At 39.6% G+C, this 18,142-nt stretch overlaps 1 protein-coding gene across 5 annotated transcripts in view; it reads left to right on the forward strand.

Annotated features, from left to right (window-relative positions):
• The first annotated feature begins 4,501 nt into the window (after nt 1-4,501).
• The window catches only part of FCRL5 (Fc receptor like 5), a 63,389-nt gene continuing 49,748 nt past the window's right edge, over nt 4,502-18,142 (forward strand). For all 5 annotated transcript variants that reach the window (XM_061402636.1, XM_061402626.1, XM_061402630.1 and 2 more), the window contains exon 1: nt 4,502-4,640. In XM_061402636.1, the coding sequence (XP_061258620.1) occupies nt 4,610-4,640 (31 nt within the window). In that variant the 5' untranslated portion in view covers nt 4,502-4,609. The remainder of the gene's footprint in view (nt 4,641-18,142) is intronic.

Here is an 18,142-nt window from a genome sequence, read left to right on the forward strand (position 1 = left end):
ACCAAGAGCCCCTATCCCCATGGCAAGCCACTGCTGACCCATGGCTCTGCAGGGGACACTCAAACACTCAAAGGCAGGTCTGGTTCAGTCACTGCAGTGTCTCTGGGTCCTGGTGCACATAAGTTTTCATTTGAGCCCTCCAAGCATCTCTGGTGGATATGGGGTTTGATTATAAACAAGAATTTGCCCCTCGCACTGTCTTGTTGGGGTTTCTCCTTTGCCCTTGGATGTGGGGTGATCTTTTTCTAATGGGATTCAACATTCTCCTGTTGATGGTTGTTCAGCAGTGAGCTGAAATTTTGGAGTTCTCACAGGAGAAGGTGAGCACACATCTTTCTACTCTGCCATCTTTACCTTCCCTAGGGTCTTGCTTATTCCGGATCTCACAGCACAGTCCCAGAGAGTGGACACATAGCTACTCTTGAATCAAACCTATTTGGAGCCTAAGCCTGGACACCATTTTTCCCGGTGACTGGGGATTCCTTAAATCTCCCATGAAGCACAGTTGGGACAAAGATCATAATATGCTCCTGTCATCTTACACAACAAATTTAAGGCGACAGAGTAAGAAAGCTAAGATGCTTTTCCCCTACTTCCCATCCCCCGCCTTGTTTTGGTCCTTTCCAATATCCTCCCAGGACTGGAAATCTAAGATGAGACTTATCACTTCCACGCCCACCCCTACACCCCCAACCCCTTCCCACCCTGTATCCCCACGGTGGGGTCGCCAGGCTTTGCCTTTCATTTACTTTGCCCTTCACCTTAGGAAACATCACTAAGAACAAAGCTAGTGGAGGTGATGAAATTCCAGTTGAGCTATTTCAAATCCTAAAAGATGTTGCTGTTAAAGTGTTGCATTCAATATGCCAATAAATATGGAAAACTCAGCAGTGGCCACAGGACTGGAAAAGGTCAGTTTTCACTCCAATCCTAAGAAAAGTCAATGCCAAAGAATGTTCAAACTACTGCACAACTGCAGTCATCTCACAGGCTAGCAAAGTAATGCTCAAAATTCTCCAAGCCAGGCTTCAACAGTACATGAAATATGAACTTCCATATGTTCAAGCTGGTTTTAGAAAAGGCAGAGGAACCAGAGATCAAAAGAGCCAGCATCCATTGGATCACACAAAAAGCAAGAGAGTTCCAGAAAAACATCTGCTTCTGCTTCATTGACTATGCCAAAGCCTTTGACTGTGTGGATCACAAGAAACTGTGGAAAATTCTTCAAGAGATGGGAATACCAGACCACCTGACCTGCCTCCTGAGAAATCTGTATGCAGGTCAAGAAGCAACAGTTAGAACTAGACATGGAACAACAGACTGGTTCCAAATAGGAAAAGGAGTACGTCAAGGCTGTATATGGTCACCCTGCTTATTTAACTTATATGCAGACTACATCATGCGAAATGCTGGGCTGGATGAAGCACAAACTGGAATCAAGATTGCTGGGAGAAATCTCAGTAACCTCAGATATGCAGAAGACACCACCCTTATGGCAGAAAGTGAAGATAAACTGAAGAGCTTTTTTTTTTTTTTTTAATTTTTATTTTTTAACTTTACAATATTGTATTGGTTTTGCCATATATCAAAATGATTCCACCACAGGTATACATGTGTTCCCCATCCTGAACCCTCCTCCCACCTCCCTCCCCATACCATTCCTCTGGGTCGTCCCAGTGCACTAGCCCCAAGCATCCAGTATCGTGAAGAGCTTTTTGATGAAAATTAAAGAGGAGAGTGAAAAAGCTAGCTTAAAACTCAACATTCAAAAAACTAAGATCATAGCATCTGGCCCCACACTTCATGGCAAATAATTGGACAGGAAAGCAATGGAAACAGTGTCAGACCTTATTTTCTTGGGCTCCAAAATCACTTCAGATGGTGACTGCAGCCATGAAATTAAAAGACACTTGCTCCTTGGAAGAAAAGCTATGATCAACCTAGACAGCATGCTAAAAAGCAGAGACATAACTTCGCTGACAAAGGTCTGTCTAGTCAAAGCTATGACTTCTCCAATAGTCATGTATGGATGATAGTGTTGGACCATAAAGAAAGCTGAGCAGTGAAGAATTGATGCCTTTGAACTGTGGTGTTGGAGAAGACTCTCAAGAGTCCCTTAGATGGCAAGGAGATTGAACGAGTCAATCTTAAAGGAAATAAGTCCTGAATATTCATTGGAAGGGCTGATGCTGAAGCTGAAACTCCAATACTTTGGTCACCTGATGTGAAGAGCTGATTCATTGGAAAAGATCCTGATGCTGGGCAATATTGAAGGCAGGAGGAGAAGGGGATGACAGAGGGTGAGATGGTTGGGTGGTATCACCAACTCGATGCAAATGACTTTGAGCAAGCCCCAGGAATTGGTGGTGGACAGGGAAGCCTGGCATGTTCAGTCCATGGTGTTGCAAAGAGTGAGACATGACTAAGCAATTGAACTGATTGACTGGCTTACTATATATTTACCTTTTTACTGAAATATTTTCTTTCATATATATATTTTTTTTTAAAGAAATTAAGCTTTCTTTTCTGTTTAAGTAAGTCCCTTTTTACACTGCTTGTAAAGCCAGTTTAGTGGTGAAAAGTCCTTTAGCCTCTGCTTCCCTCTCCTTCTATTCTAACTTTTCTGGGTAGAGTATTATTGGTTGGATTTTTTTAAAAATTCTTTTGTTTAAGCACTTTGAATATATCACTTCACTCCCTTCTGGCCTGCAAAGTTTCTACTATATAATCTACTGATAGTCTTATGAATGTTCCCTTGTATGTAACAAAATGCTTACTCTAGATGCTTTTAATATTTTCTCTTCATCGTTAACTTCTGCCATTTTAATATGAAATTAAATGGTCCCTTAAGGGATTCCTTGGTGGCTCAGATGGCAAAGAATCCACCTGCAATAAGGGAGACCTGGGTTCCATCCCTGGGTTGGGAAGATCCCCTGGAGAAGGGAACAGCCATCCACTACAATATTCTTTGAAGAAGGAAATGACCACTCCAGTACTCTTGCCTCAAAAATTCCATGGACAGAGAAACCTAGTGGGCTACAGTTCATGGGGTCGCAAAGAGTCAGACACTACTGAATGACTTCACACTCACTCACTCACAGTATTCTTGTCTGGAGAATTCCATGGACAGAGGAGCCTGGCAGGCTACAGTCAGTGGGATTGCAAAGAGTTAGACACGACTGAGCCACTTTCCCTTTCACTTTAAGAAGACCAGAATACAGACCCGGAAAGAAAAGGTGGGGAAAACTATTTGAAAATAAGAAACTGGAATTCCTCATGGCAGGTAATGTCAGTATACCAGGATGAAAACCTGACTTTTAAAAAGTTATCGAAGCAATTCACATATACAGAAATTAAAAACAAACAAACAAAACTGTATAGAAAGACATTGGAGAATGAAATGGCAACCCACTCCAGTATTCTTGCCTTGAAAATCCCATGGACAGAGGAGTCCATGGGGTCACAAAGAGTCAGACACAACTGAGCGACTAAGCATATAGCACGTATGCTTCTGCTGCTGCTGCTAAGTCGCTTCAGTCGTGTCCGACTCTGTGCGACCCCATAGACGGCAGCCCACCAGGCTCCCCGTTCCTGGGATTCTCCAGGCAAGGACACTGGAGTGGGTTGCCATTTCCTTCTCCAATGCATGAAAGTGAAAAGTGAAAGTGAAGTCACTCAGTCGTGTCTGAATCTTCGCAACCCCATGGACTGCAGCCTACCAGGCTCCTCTGTCCATGGGATTTTCCAGGCAAAAGTACTGGAGTGGGGTGCCATTGCCTTCTCAGGATAGCATGTATAGAAAGACATAAAATAAAATATCTTCTTCCATTCCATAGTTCTGAAAATATAACCACTATTTTAGGTTTATTTCCCAGGAAATAAGAAAGGATTCTTACATCAATTTATTTATACATGTACCCTATATTTTACATTTACCCCAATGTAATATTAGTATAAATACCAATCTACTCCCCACGTTTTTCTCTTCACATTGATCAAGGTTGTCTTGCTTTCTTACATGTACAAGCTTATCTCATTGTTAATGTCTTCATGGTGTGTCATTATTTAGATGTATCAGAATATTCTTAAGCAGTCCTATGTTTATTCTGGAAAAGGAAATGGCAACCCACTCCAATATTCTTGCCTGGAGAATCCCAGGGACAGAGGAGCCTTGTAGGCTACAGTCCTTGGGGCCACAAGAGTCGGACACAACTTAGTGACTAAACCACTACCATGTTTATTCAGTCCTATAATGTTTCTTCCAGTGTTTAGCTGTTATGAATGATGTCATAATAAACATTATTTTAGAGCTATCTTCCATGCTTTCCTTAAGCGATTTTTCCAGCAATAGAAATGTGGTGTCAAAAACCCTAACATTTATTTTTATCACTTTGATCACAGGGCAGGAAACTTTGATTAGTAGTTAAAAATGGGAACTCCCACTTCCTTTTTTCTAGTTTACTAATGCATCCTGCTCTTTGAAAAAGCTATTTCACAGATGCCTATCTTCGGGCTAGGGTGATAGTGTACAACTTTGAGATCAACGACAAAAGCGCTATTCCTGAGAAAGCTTCTCTTTTGGCCTCTGCCTTGGGCAGACCAAGTCTTCATGCTGCTGTGGGTATCACTGCTGATCTTGGGTAAGTAGAAAAGCTCAACATGAGCCCTGGGTGGGGTTAGGACAGCATCTCTCTACCACAGACCTGGCTTTTTCGGGGGGCTCAGCCCCTTCTCAAAGATTCTTTCCTGACTCGAGAGATTATGTTCTCTGACTTCACCGTATAGCTCAGAGATTCTTACTTTGAGGCTGCAAGAGTGGTCAGAGCCTCAACTTTACAAAAAAGGAAACCACAGTGACCACAGCACTAAGGGATTATTCATTTTTTTCTACAAAAAATACTACATCATGAAGTACAGCAAGAGTATTCTGTTTGCTTGTTCATATGGTCTCATTCAGAGAAGACCTTACCTTTCTGTCTGTAAAGGAGGTGTGTTTATTCCTTATGTGACAATCCAAGGCTGTGGTGCTGGACATGAGAGGACAAGTTTTCTAAGACAAAAGATGTCTCCTTCTTTTGCACACAAATGCAAATGATATCAGTGATTGGCAGTTTAAGAGCACAAAGAAAGGGAGATGAAGACAGGGACTCACAGGGGGAAGTGAGCAAGGCAGGGGAAAAACCTAAGATGCTTGATATTTTTCTTTTCCCCTTCAGGTTTATTGAAGCATAATTGACAAATTAAAATTTTATGTATTTAAGATGTGTAAGATGTCTTGATACACATATATTATGCAATAATTACCACAATCAACTAGTTAGCATTCCTCTCACTTCACATAGTCACCTTGTGTGTATGGTAAGAACACTCAGGATCAATTCTCTTAGCAAATTTCAACTTAACGTTATTATTAACTAGTCACCATACTCTACATTAGATCTCCAGTACTGCTTCATCTTACAACTGAAAGTTTGTTCCTTTGACCAACATGTCCTCAGTTCTCCTACAGCGTACTCACTGCTGGCAAACACCATTTTAGTCTCTGCTTTTGTGAGTTCAACTTTTTCAGATTGAACATGTAAGTGAGATCATGTAGTATTTGTCTTTCTCTGTCTGGCTTATTTCACTTAGCATAATGTCCTCCAGGTTTATCCATGTTGTCGCAATGTCAGGATTTCTTTCTTTCTTTAAAAGTTGAATAATATTCCATTGCATATATGTGTGTGTGTGTATACACATGCTACCTTTTATTTATCCATTAAACAAAAGACAGACACTTAACTTGTTTCAATATTCTAGCTACTGTGAGTAATGTTGTAATGAATATGGGAGTGCAGGAATCTCATTGAGATACTAATTTCATTTCCTTCAGATATATACCCAGAAGTGGGATTACTGGATCATATGATAATTTTACTTTTAATTTTTAAGGAACTTCCAGACTATTTCTGCATTATGACTGTGTGAATTATATTCTTGCCAACAATGTACAAGGTTCCTTTATCAACACTTGTTATCTTTTGTCTATTTGATAATAGCCAATCTAATTAGTGTGAGGTGTTATCTCCTGGTTTTGATTTGTGTTTCTTTAATGTTTGAGTGGGGAAGGAAATGGCAACCCACTCCATGTTCTTGCCTAGAGAATCCCAGGGACAGAGGAGCCTGGTAGGCTGCCGTCTATGGGGTCGTGCAGAGTCAGACACGACTGAAGCAACGCAGCAGCAGCAATGTTTGAGCATCTTTTTATAAACTTTTGGAGATTTGTACATCTTCTATTGAGAATATCTATTCATATTCTTAACTATTTTTTAATCAGGTTATTTGTATTTTGCTGTTTATTTGTTAAAGTTCCTTAGACATTTTAACCCCTTATTGGATAGATGGTTTTCTTTTATTTTCTCCCATTTCATAGGTTACAATATTGTTGATTATTTCCTTTGTTTGCAAAATTTTTATTTTTGATGCACTCCCATTTGTTTTAGTTCTTATTATTGTTGCCTATGCTTTTGGGGTCATATCCAAAACTCACGTCCTAGGTCAATGCCAAGAAGCTTTCTCCATGTGTTCCCTTTTAGCAGTTTTACAGTTTCAGGTCATACATTTAAGTCATTTATTTCAAATTGATTTTTGTACATGATGAGATACAAGAATCCAATTTTATTTGTTTTCATGTGGAAATTCAGTTTTCACGGAGTGATTTATGGAAGGAACTCTTCTTTCCCCTTTGTGTGTTTTTGGTACAGATTTTGAAGATCAGTTCAGTTCAGTTCAGCCGCTCAGTTGCGTCTGACTTTTTGCCCATGAACCGCAGCACACCAGGCCTCCCTGTCCATCATCAACTCCCAGAGTTCACCCAAACTCATGTCCGTTGAGTCGGTGATGCTATCCAACCATCTCATCTATTCTTTGGATCTCTGAATTCAGATGCTTATATCTGAGGGTGGTGTTATCTGCATATCTGAGGTTGTTTATATTTCTCCTGGCAATCTTGATTCCAACTAGTGCTTTCTCCAGCCCAGTTTCTCATGATGTACTCTGCATATGAGTTAAATAATCAGGTTGACAGTACACAGCCTTGACGTACTCCTTTTCCTATTTGGAACTAGTCTGTTGGTCCATGTCCAGTTCTAACTGTTGCTTCCTGATCTGCATACAGGTTTCTCAAGAGGCAGGTCAGGTGGTCTGGTATTCCCATCTCTTTCAGAATTTTCCACAGTTAATTTTGAAGATCAGTTGACTATAAAAGTGTGCATTCATTTCTAGGCTCTCTGTTCTGATCCATTGATCTATATGTCTATTTTTATTTTAGTTTAGATTGTTTTTTATTGGAAAATAATTTTTCTACAATACTGTATTCAGTTCAGTTCAGTCGTTCAGTCATGTCCTACTCTTTGCGACCCCATGAACTGCAGCACGCCAGCCCTCCCTGTCCATCACCAACTCCTGGAGTTCACTCAAACTCACGTCCATCGAGTCAGTGATGCCATTCAGCCATCTCATCCTCTGTCGTCCCCTTCTCCTCCTGCCCCCAATCCCTCCCAGCATCAGGGTCTTTTCCAATGAGTCAACTCTTCGCATGAGGTGGCCAAAGTATTGGAGTTTCAGCTTTAGCATCATTCCTTCCAAAGAACACCCAGGACTTATCTCCTTTAGAATGGACTGGTTGGATCTCCTTGTAGTCCAAGGGACTCTCAAGAGTCTTCTCCAACACCACAGTTCAAAAGCATCAATTCTTCGGCACTCAGCCTTCTTCACAGTCTAACTCTCACATCCATACATGACCACTGGAAAAACCATAGCCTTGACTAGATGGACCTTTGTTGGCAAAGTAATGTCTCTGCTTTTGAATATGTTATCTAGGTTGGTCATAACTTTCCTTCCAAGGAGTAGGCGTCTTTTAATTTCATGGCTGCAATCACCATCTGCAGTGATTTTGGAGCCCCCAAAAATAAAGTCTGACACTGGTTCCACTGTTCCCCCATCTATTTCCCATGAAGTGATGGGACCAGATGCCATTTTAGTTTTCTGAACGTTAAGCTTTAAGCCAACTTTTTCACTCTCCACTTTCACTTTCATCAAGAAGATTTTTAGTTCCTCTTCACTTTCTGCCATAAGGGTGGTGTCATCTGCATGTCTGAGGTTATTGATATTTCTTCGGGCAATCTGGATTCCAGCTTGTGCTTCTTTGAGCCCAGCGTTTCTCATGATGTACTCTGCATAGAAGTTAAATAAGCAGGGTGACAATATATAGCTTTGACGTACTCCTTTTCCTATTTGGAACCAGTCTGTTGTTCCATGTCCAGTTCTAACTGTTGCTTCTTGACCTGCATACATATTTCTCAGGAGGCAGGTCAGCTGTGTATCCTTTTTGTACAGTTCTTCTGTGTATTCTTGCAATGTTGTGTTGGCCTCTGCCATATATCAACATGAATAGTTTTGATTATTACCACAGCTTTGTAATAGTTAGAAGTCAGAAATTGTATTTTCCAGTTTTGTTCTTCTGGCTCAAGATAGTTTTGACTTTTGGAGGGTCCTTTGTATCTGAAAAATCTATTCAGATTTTTTCTTTGTGATTGCTATGGGACCTATATAAAATATAAGAATTTAAATTAATAAATTTATTTAAATCAAGTATTAAAACTCTATCCTTTAATTATCCCCCATTTTATTATAGATATCACAATTTACATACTTTTACCTTGTGTATACATTAACAATTTATTGTAGCTATAGTTAATTTTTAGCACTTTTGTCTTTTTAAACTTTTTGCTAGAGTTAAAAGTGTTTTACATACCACTATATAGGATTTTATGAATGTTTATTTCCCCTCAGACTTCATATATTAAAATTTTGACACTGAAAGTGATAGTATTAGGAGATGGAGGGGTCTTTGGGAGATGATTATGTCATGAGGACACAACCATCGTAAAAGAGATTAGTGCCCTTATAAAAGAGGTCAAAGAGAGTCCTGTTATGCTTCTTCCATGTGAGATTATAGTGAGAAGGTGGCTGTCTATGATGAAGTGGACTGTGCCAGAGAGAGTCAGCCAGAGTTACTAATCTCCAGAACTTTGAGAAATAAATTTGTGTTGTTTATAGGTTACCCAGTACAGCACTTTTGTCATAACAAATTGTATAGACTAAGACACAGTTTTTAACATATTCTGAATTTGATTATACTCAGTTCAGTTCAGTTCAGTTGCTCAGTCGTGTCCAACTCTTTGCGACCCCATGAATTGCAGCACACCAGGCCTCCCTGTCCATCACCAACTCCCAGAGTTCACTCAAACTCACCTCCTCTTCCTCAATTCATGATGGAGGTATATCCTAATAAACTCATTATAAGTAGAAAATATCATAAGTCTAAAATGCATTTAATACACTCAGCCTATCAAATATTATAGCCTAACCTAGACTGCTTTAAACATGCTCAGGACACTACCTTAGCTGATAGTTGGGTAAAATCAGCTAACACAAAGCCTATTTTATAATAGAATGTTGAATAATTCATGTAATTTACTGAATACTGCACTGAAAGTGAAAAATACAATAACTGCATAGATACAGAATTGTTGTAAGTGTGTCTGTTGTTTATCCCTGTGACTATGTGGCTGACTGGGAGCACTGGCACACTGCTGCTGTCCAGCATCGCAAGAGAGTAACATACTGTGTGTTGCTGGCCCAAGAAAAGATCAAAATTCAAAGTCTGGCTTCTAGCAAATGCATATTGCTTTTGCACCATCACAAAGTTGAAAAATCATAGGTCAAACCATCTGAATATTCACCTTTACTAGTGAGTTTTACAATTTCATGTGTTTTCAAGTTGCTGTTGCTGCTGCTAAGTCACTTCAGTTGTGTCCGACTCTGTGCGACCCCCTAGATGGCAGCCCACCAGACTCCCCCATCCCTGGGATTCTCCAGGCAAGAGTACTGGAGTGGGGTGCCATTGCCTTCTCCGAGATCATAATCTGCATATCCATAATTCAATACACTAACTCTGTCTTCTCAAAACGTAGGGATCAAGCTTCATTAAAATAATGCTGGATCATTACTCACATTCTCCACCAAAAAACAAACAAAAAACTGATAATGCTGGTACTCATTATAACAAAGTCCTGAAGAAATATGTCCAGTACCCAGAGTATCTGCATTATATTGCCTAAAATATCTAGTTTATAACAGAAATATTAGACATGCATAGAAATAGGAGTTGGAACTGTATAGTGGGGATAAAGGGCATTTGAAAAATGACCAGTAAAATTACCCTAGTAAAATTAGGTGATATCTCAGCAAAAAAACGGGGAGGCCAAAAGGCAGAGGTAAACATTCAAGGTGTGCTAAGAAAAAAACCTATCAACCAAGAAGTCCATCTTGACCAAAACTACCTTCTGAAAGATAGAGACAAAACAAAGATGCTCTCAAATCAATAACAACTGAAAAAATATATTAATAGACAATTGCCTCACAGGAATTACAGGAGGAGTTCTTTAGCTTGAATACCAGGGATTCCAGAAAGTGGTTCATATTAATGTTAACAAAGAAAAACACCTGTATATTTAATGCCATAAGAATAAAAGGCAGAAGTAATACAATTTTCTTTCAATTGATGTGAAAGGAACTATGTAAAATAGTTCCTTTTTAAATATGTGTGTCATGTGTTAGTACACTACAATATATAGCAATGTGATACCCATGTTAGGACATTTGCCATTCAAAAGCACAAGTGTAAGAGTAAACTGTACTGAGCAAAGGAAATGACCACAGATGGTACACAAGTGTACCAAAATATTTGAGAGGATTATATCATTAATATAATCTGCATGACAATAATAAAAAAAGGGAAAAGAATAAAGCTTTATATGAATGCTTTCTTGTATCCCTGGGATTAAACTATGATAATATGTAATCAATGCATATATTTTTAAAGAGGAACCTCTAAATTTTTTAAAAATATCTAATGGAGAAGCCATTTAGAAATGAAAGTACTAGAATATATTCATTTAATGAAAAATAAATTTATAAAGGACTAAGAGAAGGCAATGGCACCCCACTCCAGTACTCTTGCCTGGAAAATCCCATGGATGGAGGAGCCTGGTGGGCTGCAGTCCATGGGGTCACTAAGAGTCAGACACGACTGAGCAACTTCACTTTCTCTTTTCACTTTCATGCATTGGAGAAGGAAATGGCAACCCACTCCAGTGTTCTTGCCTGGAGAATCCCAGGGACGGGGGAGCCTGGTGGGCTACCGTCTATGGGGTTGCACAGAGTCGGATACGACTGAAATAACTTAGCATAGCATAAGAATTAAAAGTGTTAGTTGCTCAGTCATGTCCAACTCTTTGCAACCCCATGGACAATAGCCTACCAGGCTCCTCTGTCCATGGGTTTCTCCAGGCAAGAATACTGGAGTGAGTAGCCATCCCCTTCTCCAGGGGATCTTCCCTACCCAGTGATTGAACCTGGGTTTACTGTATTGCAGGCAGATTCTTTACCTTCTGGAAGAGTTAAAAATTTAAGAGCTGTAAAACACAAAAGGTAAATGCCAGGTGTATTGCATCTATGTCAATAATACTAAGAATGAATGAATGATATGGTCCAAACAGGAGGAAGAGAGTTTCACCTCATATGAAATAGACAAACCCTGATCTAAGTATGTACTATGTAGAAGAAGTAGACTGTATTTTTTATTATATTTTTAATTTAATTTTATTTATTTATTCATTTATTTTCAGCTGTGCTGTCTCTTTATTGCTGAGCATGGGCTTTTTTCTAGTTGGGATGCTTGGTCTTCTCATTTGCAGTGGCTTCTCCTGTTGTGGAGCACAGGCTCTAGAACACTGGCTCATTAGTTGCATAGCATGTCCTTAGTTGCCCTGAGGCATGTGGAATCTTCCTGGACCAGGGATCAAATCTGTGTCCTGTGCTCTGGCAGGCAGATTCTTAACCACCAGGCCACCAGGGAAGTCTAGAAAGCACACTTTAGATGAAAGATACTAAGAGTGAAAGTCCAAGTGTGTGATAGATATACATGTGAATGACACCAACATGAAAAGAGGTTGTATAAACATTGTGCAAAATGCACTTGAAAACAAAAATTATTAACAGAGATATTGAGGGATAGTATATGGTTCCCAAAGTCTCAAATGTTATGGCTTGCATCTGAAGTGAAACCTAAAAAAAAGGTGTAGCCTTTTTCATGCCTCTGTTAGCAAGTGAGAGAGACTGAAAATCAGTACCATGTCTATTGACCTTCACAGACGTTAAAGATGACTCACCAAACCTGATTTGAGGAGGAAAGGAAATAATAAAATTTAAAGTAGGGATGAATGAAATGGGGAGTGAAAAAATCATAGAGAAAAACCAGTGAAACCAAAAGTGAGTTTTATAGAAAAAATAACAAAATTGACAAATCTTAAGCAAGGTTGATCTAAGAAAAAGAGGGAATATTCAAATGTATACAGTCAGGAAGACTGAGGGATATTACTACGGACGTTGCATAAATAGAAAAGGACTATGAAAGAATTCAGTGAACAAGTATATGCCAAAAGCTAAGACGACTTACATGAGACACATAATTTCCCTGAAGGAAACAAATTATTGAAACTATGAAACTAAAACAAAAATAAATAAACCATAAAACCCAAAATCAAAACAGAACTACAAAAAGTGAAGTGCTTGAGGGACTTCCCTGGTGGTTCAGTGGTTAAGAATCCCTGTTCCAGTGTAAGAGAGTTCCCTTTTCTCCACACCCTCTCCAGCATTTATTGCTTGTAGACTTTTGGATTGCAGTCATTCTGACTGGCGTGAAATGGTACCTCATAGTGGTTTTGATTTGCATTTCTCTGACAATGAGTGATGTTGAGCATCTTTTCATGTGTTTGTTAGCCATCTGTATGTCTTCTTTGGAGAAATGTCTATTTAGTTCTTTGGCCCATTTTTTGATTGGGTCATTTATTTTTCTGGAGTTGAGCTGTAGGAGTTGCTTATATATTTTTGAGATTAGTTGTTTGTCCGTTGCTTCATTTGCTATTATTTTCTCCCATTCTGAAGGCTGCCTTTTCACCTTGCTAATAGTTTCCTTAGTTGTGCAGAAGCTTTTAAGTTTAATTAGGTCCCATTTGTTTATTTTTGCTTTTATTTCCAATATTCTGGGAGGTGGGTCATAGAGGATCCTGCTGTGATGTAAGTCGGAGAGTGTTTTGCCTATGTTCTCCTCTAGGAGTTTTAGAGTTTCTGGTCTTATGTTTAGATCTTTAATCCATTTTGAGTTTATTTTTGTGTATGGTGTCAGAAAGTGTTCTAGTTTCATTCTTTTACAAGTGGTTGACCAGTTTTCCCAGCACCACTTGTTAAAGAGATTGTCTTTATTCCATTGTATATTCTTGCCTCCTTTGTCAAAGATAAGGTGTCCATATGTGCGTGGATTTATCTCTGGGCTTTCTATATTGTTCCATTGATCTATATTTCTGTGTTTGTGCCAGTACCATACTGTCTTGATAACTGTGGCTTTGTAATAGAGCCTGAAGTCAGGTAGGTTGATTCCTCCAGTTCCATTCTTCTTTCTCAAGATAGCTTTGGCTATTCGAGGTTTTTTGTATTTCCATACAAATTGTGAAATTATTTGTTCTAGCTCTGTGAAGAATACTGTTGGTAGCTTGATAGGGATTGCATTGAATCTATAAATTGCTTTGGGTAGTATACTCATTTTCACTATATTGATTCTTCCAATCCATGAACATGGTATATTTCTCCATCTATTAGTGTCCTCTTTGATTTCTTTCACCAGTGTTTTATAGTTTTCTATATATAGGTCTTTAGTTTCCTTAGGTAGATATATTCCTAAGTATTTTATTCTTTCCGTTGCAATGGTGAATGGAATTGTTTCCTTAATTTCTCTTTCAATTTTCTCATTGATAGTGTATAGGAATGCAAGGGATTTCTGTGTGTTGATTTTATATCCTGCAACTTTACTATGGAGAACAGTGTGGAGATTCCTTAAAAAACTGGAAATAGAACTGCCTTATGATCCAGCAATCCCACTGCTGGGCATACACACTGAGGAAACCAGAAGGGAAAGAGACACGTGTACCCCAATGTTCATTGCAGCACTGTTTATAATAGCCAGGACATGGAAGCAACCTAGATGCCCATCAGCAGATGAATGGATAAGAAAGCTGTGGTACATATACACAATGGAGTATTACTCAGCCATTAAAAAGAATACATTTGAATCAGTTCTAATGAGATGGATGAAACTGGAATCTATTATACAGAATGAAGTAAGCCAGAAAGAAAAACACCAATACAGTATACTAACGCATATATATGGAATTTAGAAAGATGGTAACAATAACCCTATGTACGAGACAGCATAAGAGACACCGATATATAGATCAGTCTTATGGACTCTGTGGGAGAGGGAGAGGGTGGGGAGATTTGGGAGAATAGCATTGAAACATGTATAATATCATGTATGAAATGAGTCGCCAGTCCAGGTTTGATGCACGGTACTGGATGCTTGGGGCTGGTGCACTGGGACGACCCAGAGGGAGGGTAGGGGAGGGAGGAGGGAGGAGGGTTCAGGATGGGGAACGCAGATATACCTGTGGCGGATTCATTTCTATATTTGGCAAAACTAATACAATATTGTAAAGTTTAAAAAAAAAAAAAAAAAAAAAGAATCCCTGTTCCAATGCAGGGGATAGGGCTTGGATCCCTATTTGGGGAACTGTGATGCCAATGCCTCAGGGCAACCAAGCCTGTGCACCACAACTAACACCTGATGCAGCCAAATAAGTATAAAAATATATTTTTAAAAGGTGAAGTGTCTGAATTATTAAACCAGAAAACACCCATAAAATAAACCCAGACTGTACCTCTGAGTAGATGACGTCTATGCAAAGTTCTTCAAAAGTTTTCAACAATATATATTACTGTTGTTCACAAAGTCTTCTCAAAGGAGACAATCAGTTCAGTTCAGTTCAGTCGCTCAGTCATGTCCGACTCTTTGTGAACCCATGAATCGCAGTACGCCAGGCCTCCCTGTCCATCACCAACTCCCGAAGTTCACCCAGACTCACATCCATCGAGTCAGTGATGCCATCCAGCCACCTCAACCTCTGTTGTCCCCTTCTCCTCCTGCCCTCAATCCCTCCCAGCATCAGAGTCTTTTCCAATGAGTCAACTCTTCACATGAGGTGGCCAAAGTACTGGAGTTTCAGCGTTAGCATCATTCCTTCCAAAGAAATCCCAGGGCTGATCTCCTTCAGAATGGACTGGTTGGATCTCCCTGCAGTCCAAGGGACTCTAAAGAGTCTTCTCCAACACCACAGTTCAAAGGCATCAATTCTTCAGCACTCAGCCTTCTTCACAGTCCAACTCTCATATCCATACATGACCACAGGAAAAACCATAGCCTTGACTAGATGGACCTTTGTTGGCAAAGTAATGTCTCTGCTTTTGAATATGCTATCTAGGTTATACTTCACACTTATTTTGTGAGACTGTTACTACTGTAATATGAAAATTGAAAAGTTAACTACCAAAACAAACAAACAAAAATTCAACCCTCAAAAAACAAAAACTATACACCTGAGACTTTCCTGGTGGTCCCATGGCTAAGACTCTGAACTCCCAACGCAGGGGGCCTGGGTTCAATACCTGGTCAGGGAATGAGATCCCACATGCCACAACTAACAGTCCACAAGCTGCAACTGAGGGTTCTTCTCAAATATGGGTTCTTCATGACCTTTGACCCTCTTTTTAACACTGTTAAAGGCTTCTCTCCAATGTGAGTCCTTTCATGGATTCAAAGAGACTTGCAGTTTCTGAATGGTTTCTCACAGTGTTTATATTGATAGGGTTTCTCTCTGGTGTGAAATCTTTCATGTGATTGAAAGCTTTTATGACTGCAAAAAGTTTTTTCACATTGTTTACATAGGATTTCTCTCCAATGTGACTCCTTTCATGGAATCAAAGAGAAATGTGGTATCTGTATGCTTTCTCACAGTGTTTACATTGAGAAGACATGGGAAACAGCATTTTGTACCTAGGAAGCTCACGATATATAAGGATCTTTATTCTACAAGGACAATGTACAAGATATATCTATGCAGCAAGATCTCATGTAAACAACTGTTCAAGCAAAAGTTACCAATGATGGTAAAAGTGGATAGTAAGCTATATGCCAAGTCGTTGGTAATGACTTCATGAAACAGAGGGACAGTAAGAGCTGGAGGGGGCAGGGATGGAGTGCAGGAAAATGTAATAAAAAGGGACCTCATAGTTGGAAGCTGCATGGAATACTCCAGAAATGGGAAGACGTCCTAGTGTGGCACCAAAACAGAGGAGCAGAATAGGGTAATGGCCAGGAGCATATGCTTTGGAATCAAACAAGATGAGTTCAAATAAATGGGTTAAAAATTATATTCTGCCCCTCAGTTCAGTTCAGTTCAGTTCACTCAGTCGTGTCTGACTTTGTGATCCCGTGGACTGCAGCATGCCAGACCTCCCTGTCCATCACCGGTTCCCCCAGTTTGCTCAAACTCATGTCCATTGAGTCAGTGATGCCATCCAACCATCTTATCCTCTGTTGTCCCCTTCTCTTCCTGACTTCAATCTTTTCCGGCATCAGGGTCTTTTCAAATAAGTCAGTTCTTCTCATCAGGTGGCCAAACTATTGGAGTTTCACTTCAGCATCAGTCCTTCCAATGAATGTTCAGGATGAATTTCCTTTAGGAAGGACTGGTTGGATCTCCTTGCTGTCTAAAGGACTCTCAAGAATCTTCTCCAACACCACAGTTTAAAAGCATCAATTCTTCACTGCTCAGCTTTCTTTATGTCCAACTCTCACATCCATACATGACTACTGGGAAAATTATAGCTTTGACTAGATAGACCTTTGTTGGCAGAGTAATATCTCTGCTTTTTAATATGCTGTCGAAGTTGGTCATAACATTTATTCCAAGGAGCAAATGTCTTTTAATTTCATGGCTGCAATCACCATCTGCAGTGATTTTGGAACCCTCAAAAATAAAGTCTTTCCCTGTTTCCCCATCTATTTGCCATGAAGTGATAGGACCAGATGCCATGATCTTAGTTTCCTGAATGTTGAGTTTTAAGCCAACTTTTTCACTCTCTTCTTTCACTTTCATCAAGAGGCTCTTTAGTTATACTTCACTTTCTGCCATAAGAGTAGTGTCATCTGCATATCTGAGGTTATTGATATTTCTCCTGGCAATCTTGATTCCAGCTTGTACTTTTTCCAGCCCAGTGTTTCTCATGATGTACTCTACATGTTAGTTAAATAAGCAGGGTGACAATATACAGCCTTGACGTACTCCTTTTCCAACTTGGAACCAGTCTGTTGTTCCATGTCCGGTTCTAACTGTTGCTTCTTGACCTGCATACAGGTTTCTCAGGAGGCAGGTCAGGTGGTCTGGTATTCCCATCTCTTTCAGAATTTTCCACAGTTTGTTGTGATCCACACAGTCAAAGGCTTTAGTATAGTCAATAAAGCAGATATTTTTTCTGGAACTTTCTTGCTTTTTTGATGATCCAGCGGATATTGGCAATTTGATCTCTGGTTCCTCTGCCTTTTCTAAATCCAGCTTGAACATCTGGAAGTTCACAGTTCGCATACTGTTTAAGCCTGGCTTGGAGAATTTTGAGCATCATTTTGCTAGAGTGTGAGATGAGTGCAATTGTGCGGTAGTTTGAACATTCTTTGGCATTGACTTTTTTGGGATTGGAATGAAAACTGAGTTTTTCCAGTCCTGTGGCCACTGCTGAGTTTTCCAAATATGCTAGCATATAGAGTGCAGCACTTTAGCAGCAGCATCTTTTAGGATTTGAAATAGCTCAACTAGAATTCCATCACCTCCATTAGCTTTGTTCATAATGATGCTTCCTAAGGCCCACTTGACTTCACATTCCAGGGTGTGTGGCTCTAGGCGAGTGATCACCCCATTGTGATTACTGGGTTGTGATGATCTTTTTTGTATAGTTTTTCTGTGTATGCTTGCCACCTCTTCTTAATATCTGCTGCTTCCATTAGGTCCATACCATTTCTATCTTTTATTGTGCCCATCTTTGAATGAAATGTTCCCTTGGTATCTCTAATTTTCTTGAAAATATCTAAGTC

Source organism: Bos javanicus, chromosome 3, assembly GCF_032452875.1.
Source record: "Bos javanicus breed banteng chromosome 3, ARS-OSU_banteng_1.0, whole genome shotgun sequence".
Classification (NCBI taxonomy): Eukaryota; Metazoa; Chordata; class Mammalia; order Artiodactyla; family Bovidae; genus Bos; species Bos javanicus.